The sequence below is a fragment of the Macrobrachium rosenbergii genome, chromosome 28 (assembly GCF_040412425.1).
Source record: "Macrobrachium rosenbergii isolate ZJJX-2024 chromosome 28, ASM4041242v1, whole genome shotgun sequence".
In the NCBI taxonomy this organism is placed as follows: Eukaryota; Metazoa; Arthropoda; class Malacostraca; order Decapoda; family Palaemonidae; genus Macrobrachium; species Macrobrachium rosenbergii.
This window is the reverse complement of record NC_089768.1, coordinates 24,840,001-24,850,844: the sequence shown is the minus strand read 5'-3', so window position 1 is coordinate 24,850,844 and position 10,844 is coordinate 24,840,001. Positions and strand designations below refer to the sequence as shown.

The following is a 10,844-nucleotide window of genomic DNA, read 5'->3' as shown; positions in this document are numbered from 1 at the left end:
GGGGGGAAAAACAACAGGGCTTGCAAATCTAAGGCAGCGGGAGGCGTCCTCTGAAAAATGACTATCCACTAGAGTTCACGGGGCGAAGACTCTCTCTCTCTCTCTCTCTCTCTCTCTCTCTCTCTCTCTCTCTCTCTCTCTCTCGGAAATTTCTTACAGTACACTCTAAGTTTTTTGTGCCTTTTTTATAGCATAACCTCATCATCACTAACACATACACACTCATATATACAGTATATGTATATATACATACATATATATATGTATGTATATATATATATATATATATATATATATATATATATATATATATATATATATATATATATATGTGTGTGTGTGTGTGTGTGTGTGTGTGTGTGTGTGTGCGTGTGTGTTTGTGTGTGTAAGGGTGAACAAATTTATGTTAAGTAACGATATATTACATAGATTTACATGCATTACGTGTATTTGTACATATAGTTCTTCCATGTATAGAATATAGAAGAACTGAGAGAAAAAAGGGGTAAATGTGAAGAGACTGGCTTTCAACGGATGCGACTTTATCAGTTAGAAAATAATTTGTTAATATTATTTTGAATTAATCTGAATAATAACTTGTGCTTCAATATTCATACGTAGCAAACACACACACATACACACATAAACAAACAACACACATTATATAGATATGTGTGTATATATATATAATATATATATATATATATATATATATATATATATATATATATATATATATATATATATATATATATATATATCTCCAAAAGACCCAAGACAAAATCAATTAGGTGCAAGAAATATTAGAGAAATTCAGCTGGCTTTATTTTCTTTTATAATTATGAGCTATATTCAATATACATACGACTAGTCTGAGTTTGTGTGTGTAATTGCAGCAAAGCTAAGTTATAACTTGTATGTTCTATTTCTTGTCAGAAGTCTACCTGTCAAGCTATCCAGCAGCCGTTGCATGACTCCCGGGAGCCTGGCTGGAATGGGCGGTCTGAATCGATGACAAGTGGCGATGATTGGTGGTTAGTGTTCCAGGGTGAGGTGACGTCAGGCGCCGCAACGAGCTCCCGCGGGCCTCTTCCACCAATCAGGGGCGAAGTTGTCGCGGGGGGCGTGGTTATGGCTCCAGGCTTGATAGTTGTTACCTTGGGGAATTGGACGCACACACAAGTGTCTGCTCTGCAGTGAAGTTAACTACTGTAGAGTGTATTCTGGAGTGTTGGCGAGGCTTTCCCGGCCCAGCCCTACTGTAGTTTTGCCGTTGGCCTCTCTTGTGCTTGGAACTGTTCTGTGACTGATAGCGTGTGTTGCGTGTACCCCCACCCGCCCCCGCCCGCACCCTGTGCGCCGCTGCTACTATCCTTTCAAGGAGTAGTGGCACTGTTCCTCCTTGACTATTTTTTTACCGCGTGCAACGACGGAAAACGCCTTTGCCTCCAAGCTGGCTTCCGTGGACACCGCCACCATGCCGGACCAAGACCTGGCTTCGAAGTACATGGACCTACCGCAGCAGGGCCTTACGAGCATGGCACACACGCCGCCCTACGCCCAACCTCTGGGCTACCAACAGCCGCCCACGCCGGGTTACAATCCCCCGGGTTACAGCTTTCCGCCCATGTATCCCCCCCAGAGCTCCTATCCCGGGTATCCCATGGGGTCTTACCTATCCCCGCAGTGCCCTTCGCCTTCCGTTGACGGTCAGTACAATATCTGTCATCGTAAGTGTGCCCAAATATTTGTTCATATATAAAATTATTAGTCTCGAGATGCTTCGTAATGCTTTGCATCGCTGGTTCTCCTCTCATACCCAGTTGGGTCAACTTCCAGTGGGAAATGACCACAAGTTTCCCGTAGAAATGACAAGGACGAAATTTGGAGGGAACAGTTGTGTCTAAGTCTGCATTTTTTTTCAAAGTTATTTCCTTGACTAGTAAATATCCGCCCGGGAAAGCCGCACACGATTGGTATAGAAAAACAAATGATATAATGTGGTATATACGTTCGGTCAAGTTTTGTGTAATATTAAAATGTCTATGAGAATTTGCAAGCAGACCTATTTAACTTTCCCTCTGAATTTTTGTATCCTGAGCGTCAAATTCGGTTTATATAAACGTCAAAATTCCCAATAAGCAAAGACAGCTAGATTAGATGCAAGGCTTAAGAGATATTCCAGCCAGAAAAAGTTGATGATCTCACAAAGTTACTTTAACTGCATGTTTTCTCCTAGTGACTGTAGGCTAATTATTTACGGAGTAGCCATTTGTATGGCAATATTAAATTACTATGTTAAAATTTAAATCAGTTCTGCGACATTGTTGTATGGAGTTCTTTTCTAAACTGAATTCATGCTTTCTTTTCTTGTATTTTTAAAAATAATGTTTGACAGCATTTGACATGGGGTTACAGCGTACGATTTTGCAATTAGAACATGAAAAACAGAAATTATTTACTATATTTGACAACTGATGTATATTGACATAAAGAAGGAAATTTTTACGTATACCTATCTCTGCTGAACAGTAATTATATAATGTATGAATAGAATATTAAACCTAGAGACATGTATGGCTAAACATTTTCATTATACGCATCCATATACATATATGTATATGCATATATATTTATGTATATATATATATATATATATATATATATATATATATATATATATATATATATATATATAATATTAATCTGGTATGAATGACAACCTACGTCAAATGAATCCATAGCAACTGGTGTGTCCCTTGTCACACTGTGATGGTCGCAGATGTTAATAATTGATTGTATCACAACTCGATGAAGCCGTGTATTATGCCTTTCCCATTTCCGAATGGATTTAATGTTTACAGTTCTTGCTGTTTGACCTTTGGTATATGAGAATCTGTTGGAGGCTTCAGTTGTTACGGCAATTTTAAACGCTTTTATGGTGTCAGATCTTCCTTGGCATTTTTTACTTCAAAAGTTTACGATGTGTGTGTGTTCGTGTATTTACAGAAGGAAGGAATTTTTATGTGTATGCATACTCACCATTCATACACACACGCACAATTCCAGCAGCAAGTCTTCCTTGACATTTTTGACTTCAAAATTTTTCAGTTTGTGTGATTTATTTACAACATGTGAAATGTTATGTATGTATGCATACGCCCATCACGCACACACACACATACACACACACACACGTACGCACGTTTCCAGCAAATCTTCCATGGTATTTTTGGCTTACAAAATTTTCAGTGAGTGCGCGCGAGTGTGTGTTTATGTATTTACAACACACACACGGTATTTTTGTATGGATGCATACACGCCATACTTACACATACACACGCGCGCGCGTGGTTCCTGACGAAAACCCCGCTAAAGAAAACGAATGTTAATCCAATTTGCTTAAGCGCTATAATTTGTAGTCGCCAAGAGGAATTATTGGACGGTCGTGCCTTGTAATTGCCTTACAAAAAGTTGGCTTTAACTTAGACGGTCTATAAGAATGAAAGGTGCAGTCGGATAAAATGTGTATTTAAGAAGACAAACCATCGCCACTTAAGCCACTTCCCCCGCCCCCCCCAACCCTCACCTTCCCCCTTACCTTTTTTTTTCTTTTTATAGTCATCAAAGTATACTTATTGTGCTTCAAAGTCCGGTTTTACACGCGAAGGTTCATTTGAGTGAGGAACTCTTTAGCTGGACTATGCTCGGAGGCTTTCTTAAGCATTCTATCCCGAGTGAATTTTCCTTTCGATATTTATGGTCGGGCTTTTTGTTTGCCTTGTATTATTGGAAACTTCTGCTTTAATATGTAGAAAAAAATATTAAACGGAGGGAAGCTATAATTCTGCGGTGAATTGAAGTCTCTTCTTTTTTACTTGTAGAAAATTGTTAGCTTTCTTTTTTTCTTGCGAACCGCTGGCTGTCATATTTTTTTTTCTTGTATATTTGTAACTGAAGCGATTTTACGATATTTGTTCAGTGAAACTGATACCGCACTTCAAAATCCTCCTGTTGAGGAAGAAAGTGAAGTATTGGAAAGCTGATAAGATATTTAAAAAAATGTACACCTTGAACAGCCTCCTTGAGAGTCTTAAATTATCCAGTTCAAGAATCGGAAATTATTTTCCGAACAAGTATTGTACTATTGCTTTAACGAGTTTCAAATTCACACAAGAATAAACAGTTCTACATGCTGAGCGCGGATGCTTTAGACTCTGATATTTCATTGAACTGACAAATCTCCCGATTTGTAAGGTAAAATTTGTACTCTAAAAGCAGTGAGGAACTGCCCCAAACTTAATTATAGACTTGATAACGTCTGTATCACAAGTATGTTTAGTCTTCAATCGTTGACTATTTTTCCCTAGTTTAATTATTACATTATCCCTTGAAACACAGGTCATCTAAAGTCGTCTGCACAGCGTCATCACATTTCAAAATTATTTTGCCCGAAAGTCAGAGTTTCACAGTAAAAACTTCTCAGTGGGAAATGAGGCTCGTGTTTTCGGATACCTGGTGATGCCACTATTGCCCTGTATATTTTGCAAGTTAGCACTTTTGCAAGTTGAATGATTAAAAAAGCTTTTGGCTTTAGTAGTTAAGGAATTGCTTAAAGTTTTTATTTTACATTTTTTTTTTTGGGGGCGCTTGGATTGAATGCATTTCCAGTTATTTATGTTTGTTATCCTCTTTGTATTTGATGGGGTTCGACTTCGAAGGAGATAACAGAGAATCAGTTAATTGGCAGCCTTCAAGCTTCTTGATCAGGCGTCAAGAATTTCCTTCGATATAATCTCTTATTGCTGCCTGCCATGGGACCTTGGCTCGATGCTCATCTTCTTGATCTGTTCGTTTGTGTAGATATGTTTTTATTCCAGTCATTACTTGGACTTTTTTTTTTTTTAAGTGGGTGTATCTGTATTTTACATATAGTAGGGTCATCAGATTTTTTTTTTATGGATACCATGATTTGGTTTCAAATTAGAATTTAGCGCTTAAATAAGTATTTGAATCTATAAAAAAAATACTGTATTTGGTACTAAAACAAGAAATTTTTTCAGGTGTTTATCTTCTTCATACTTTACTATTCCAAACTTTGCTGACAATAAAAACGAAACCATTTAATGAATTTAGGCGATAGGAATTTCCCACATTTAGTACAAGACAAGGGCAAGCTGCTTCATTTACTGGTATCATCCTCCTCCTTCACACACGCATTCAATTCTGCAATCCAGTCCCCGTAGAATTTTCAACGCTGAATGACACGGCCCATCCAGCGTGCAAAATGCACCTCAATGCCCGCCGTCCTTCGCCAGCTTCATCGGCGGCTCGATTGCACAGGCGGCGTTGCTGTTGCGAAAACTGTGCTCTAACGGGGTGCCTGGTCATTGCACGAGCTCCGGTAAAACACAGGAGAGCGCATCCCACACCTAGATTACAAAAAGTGAGAGAGAGAGAGAGAGAGAGAGAGAGAGAGAGAGAGAGAGAGAGAGAGAAGTCGGCCATAAAAGCCAGCCAAGCAAGACCCCCGCGGATAAAAACTTCCAGAAGGCTTTCGGGGGGACAAGAATGACGTGTGTGTGTGTGTGTGTGTGGATTCTCAGGCGATGGCGAGGCGTCGTAAATCTCTGACTGGTTCGCTCTCTGGTCATTTTCATTAGGATAATGTCGGGGATTTCGGGACGGCCAATTCGTGTGATTTGCGCCGGGCTGAGTTGTTAAGAGACGATCTCGCCTTCTGTAAACAGGTGCGAAAGAGATATACCGACTTAGATTCCTATCGGTGGCGGTGGCGTTCTTGATTTGGCAGAAAGAAGAAGAAGAAGAAGAGAGAATGACTTCCTCTTTTACTATGTAATACAATATATATAGAAAAAACTTAACTGACTCGGCTCTTTCGCTGCAAGTACTGGTATTATTCTTAATGCTGGTTCGCTTAAATCTTATCCAAACAGTAACTGTTGGTTTATCGTGCCGTTGCAAGCCCGTAAATATAGCAGTGTCTGAAACGTCCCGTGATTGGGCATGTTATCTGATCTTAACTTTTTAAAGATAAACATCCTGTATAGGAACATTATGAAAATCACTCCGTATTATGTTTATTGTCTTATTTATACAAAGAGAGACTGAAGACACGCTAAGCCACTTTTCTATGTTTGCTGAAGACGATGAGCCAAGTTTTGAAGACTGCTGCACCACTCTCTCTCTCTCTCTCTCTCTCTGTCTGTCTGTCTCTCTCTCTCTCTCTCTCTCTCTCTCTCTCTCTCTCTCTCTCTCTCTCCAACGGGTAGGCAACGAATTATTTCATTATCCAGCAGTAAAGATTCATAAAACTTGATATAAATCACGTGATGCGTCTGTGGCTCCGGGAATATAAACGACCACCAAGCGGCTCAAGGAAAATCCTTTTGCTCCCTCGAGTTTGTCGGTTCGTTCGTTCGTTCGTTCGCTCTGCACAGGGTGGAATGTACGGCAGAAACACGTGTCTGTGCATTTGCTTTTGTTTTCTGCAGGACTCGCATAATAGGATCGTTTTACAGGGCTTTGTTCTTCGTAGGGGCTCGCATCAGCAACCACTTTCAGTGGAATCCGAAACTTCCCTCGCGTGCGATCGCCTGTGACAGTGTTAGTGGAGATGTTTCCTATTTTTAACATTCGAATCTTTTTCAGCAGCAGTATTAAATAAAATGATAAACTAAATTTTTTAGCCCAATGGCATCATGGTATTTTTGTATCGTAGGTATACGTGTATATAAATTTAAATTAATTTTTCAAATGACTGTATAAGTACCTATACACTTTTGTTTTCAGTGCTCCTCCTGTAAGGAGAACATTTTAAAAAACAAACGAAGTCGTTTCCAGATGTCTGTTATAAATTGGTTGTAATTTATTTCTTCTAAGTAATGTGTCAAAATTATTTCTTGAGTGAGTAATTGTGAGAGTGAGTAATTGTGAGAATAAAATTAGGATTATTACATGGCAGACTACCACAAACGCGCATTAGTGTTAGTATATACAGTATATATGTCCATATATATATATATATATATATATATATATATATATATATATATATATATATATATGTGTGTGTGTGTGTGTGTGTGTCTGTGTGTGTGTATGTATGTTTATTTATTTGTTTATTTACTAAGGGAATCGTCAGATCACATTCCATGCATTTGCACATTTTATTGGCAAACGAAGCATATAGATCAGGTTTAGAAATACTGATCAGCTGAAGCAGGAAACACGCGAAATTGCTAATACTTTACCTACGTATTCCTATGAAACACGACTTGCAATGAAAAGGAAAAGAACAAAGCAATTCAAGATTGATAACTAATTCATTAATGTATAAGACTTGATCAAATTGATATCCAAATATGTCGCCTTTTTCAAGACCAATTTCAGGTCATCGCACCGAAGTGGACGATGAGGCATTTTTACCAAAGATATAAATGTAGCTGTTAGTATTCCTTTATTATGGCCAGTGTGATCAATCACTAGGCTACTGCTGTCTGCGCTACATTTGCCGGAAATGTATATTTTCTCTCAGGTGGATATTGTTCTGCAGACAGATTAGTTTGAATGACATTTACTACATGGTTCGTGGGTACCTGTCCATGACATTTGTTATGTATGTATATATATATATATATATATATATATATATATATATATATATATATAATATATATATATATATATATATATATATATATATATATATATATATATATATATATATATATATATATATATATATATGTGTGTGTGTGTGTGTGTGTGTGTGTGTGTGTGTGTACTGTATATACTGTACATACTCCCCTTGAATTGAGAAACAAGAGCATCTTTACAATACACAATCTATTTTTAGTGACACCAAAAGTTCAGGGCAAATTTATATAGGTTTCCCAAGAGACTTTTTTATTTCATATGTTGAGGATCCACCAAATTTTAAACCTACAAGTCAAGGGAGCACTTGATTTTTAAGGTGATTGTTTGAGACCCGCCAAGACTTTTAGGTAAATTGTTTGTGAATCACAAAACGTTTGAGATTGTGTGTTTAGGACACAAATTTTTTTTAGATATTGTTTGAAAGGCACGAAACTAATGGGATATTGTTTTTAGGGGAGGCCAGATTTTGCTTTGTCTATTTGCTTGCTAACCACTAAATCTTTCAGACTAATTTTTTTGAAGTTGAATAATTTTGAGATAATTTGCCTGGAACCACCAAATTTATTTTAGAGGGTTTATTTAGTGATCGGAAAGTTATCTGGCCTATAGTGCATATTTTCAAACAATTTTCTTGAGAGGCGTCAAAGAATATTTTTTTGGGGGAGCATAACCATTATTTTCAAAACAGTTTTTTTTTTTTCGAAGCACAACGATTATTTTTAAAGAATTTATTTGGAAACCACAACAGTTATTTTTATATCATTTGTTTGGAAAGCATAACGACTGTTTTTAAACAATTTGCTAAATTATCTAGGAAGCATATCGATTATTTTTAAACAATTTGCTAAATTATTTAGGAAGCATAACCATTATTTCTAAACAATTTTGCTAAATTATTTAGGAAGCATAACGATTATTTAAAAAAAAATTGTTTGGGGAAGAATAACGATTTTTTATAAACAATTTGTTTGGGAAGTATCACGATTATTTTAAACAATTTATTTGTGAAGCATCACGAATATTTTTAAACAATTTGTTTGGGAAGCATCACGATTATTTTTAAATAATCTGTTTAGGAAGCATCACGATTATTTTTAAACAATCTGTTTCGGAAGCATCACGATTATTTTTAAACAGTTTGTTTGGAAAGCATCACGATTATTTTTAAAGAATTTTATTTGTAAAGAATTTGCTTGGAAAGCATAACGAGTATTTTTAAACAATCTGTTTCGGAAGCATAACGATTAATTTGGATAATATGTTTGGAACCAAATAATTTTCATTACTGTTTGGGAACCACACATTTTTTTTAAATTTAAAGAAATCATTACATTTGATGTCTAGTTTATTTATTCTGGAATCTGGAATTTATATTACATTTTATGCCTGGTTTATTTATTCTGGAATCTGGAGTTTTTACATTTTGTGTATAGTTTATATATTCTGGAATCTGGGATTTTACATTTTATGTCTAGTTTATTTATTCTGGAATCTGGAATTTTTTATTTATTTATTTTTCTTAAGAATTGTGCTACATGGTGAATGGAAAACTTAGGAAGAATATCTCGGCTAAGTGACAATTTTCCAAGTACATTTGTTCACCATTGGGAGCGATCATAAATTTTTATACTTTGTCTCAGAAAAATAAGCGTGTTTATTTTGACTCATGATTCATAATTGAAATGAGGTTATCCACGGTGATTTATATTAATTTATTTCAGGTAATATATTCTGTATCTATTCCGATAAAGTTTTAAAAATTTAGTCTTGTCAAAATCCGCCTAGTATATATATATATATATATATATATATATATATATATATATATATATATATATATATATATATATATATATATATATATATATATATATATATAATATATATAAATATATATATATATATATATATATATATATATATATATATATATATATATATATATATGTATATATATGTGTATGAAAAGAGAATTTATATATATATATATATATGTATATATATATATGTATATATATGTGTATGAAAAGAGAATTTATATATATATATATATATATATATATATATATATATATATATATATATATATATATATATATATATATATGAAGAGAAAGTAGCTACCTTTGACATATGTAAAGCTGAAATTAATATTCAAAAGAAATTTAGAGTTCAAAGCCTCGTTCATTCCGGATTAGGGAAAGGAAAGAAGAGTTCCCTGTAAATCTGGTGGGGTTTAGAACACCTTAAATGAAAGCACTATCATATCGATTCTCTATCATTTGTTCCATAAATGTGTTACTTGGAGGAAATTTTCATTCCCCACTCTCTCTCTCTCACTCTGTGTGTATGTGTGTGTGTGTGTGTGTGTGTGAAATGCAGCATAGAGACAGACTATAACTCATTGCTCACTCTGTGAATTCATGGTGGCTTTTTGTATTTTTATTTATTTATATTTCACGACTCTGCCGGCGTACAAAGCCGTTCGCAACGCCGATCCTTTCCCGTACAAAAGAAAGCTTGACATTGTTATTCACAAATTACGCCGAGGTTGTCAAGCGTCAACTGCTGATTGCCAACCGCCGAAAATGGGGAGGGGAGGGGGGAGGACCACTTCGTCACTCTTAATACCTACCTGGCGTAACATTTACGTGAGCTCACGGAATGCATCATTCAGGCGATCGTTTGCCGGTCGAATCGGTGATTGATTCGGAGGAGTTCCGTACCGTCATTTGGAACGTTCCGTGAATATTCCGGGCGCAGTAATGACAAGGGCTTGAGACTAATGTTAATAATATTATTATATTAGTCGCTTCATGGTTAGAGAGTCTCGAAGTATATCCATCCCGTTCGGATTTGGCGTTGCAGGAGGAAGCGTGTTTAAATATGTGGGAATATCCAAAATTTAAAAAAAGTCTTTGTAGGATGAATGAAAATACATTAATAGTAATGTAGTAATAAAAAAATAAGTATTTACCTCTAGGTAAGAGTAACTGAATATTTGTAGGATTTTCAAAATATGTAATTAAGTTTTAAGGATGTGTAATTTTATGTACTTAAAAAATAATTAGAGAGAAAACTCATTATTTCACCAAATTAGGATACATGTAATTCGCAATAAAAATGGTTGTGGTCTGTCTTGCGTTGTGTAAATGGCTGGATTT

At 35.6% G+C, this 10,844-nt stretch overlaps 1 protein-coding gene across 1 annotated transcript in view; it reads left to right on the top strand.

The window, feature by feature from the left end:
• Window positions 1-987: 987 nt before the first annotated feature.
• LOC136854129 (homeotic protein distal-less-like) overlaps window positions 988-10,844 on the top strand; it is a 163,762-nt gene continuing 153,905 nt past the window's right edge. The window contains 1 exon segment of the mRNA XM_067130341.1: window positions 988-1,730. Coding sequence (XP_066986442.1) covers window positions 1,478-1,730 — 253 coding nt within the window. The 5' untranslated portion in view covers window positions 988-1,477.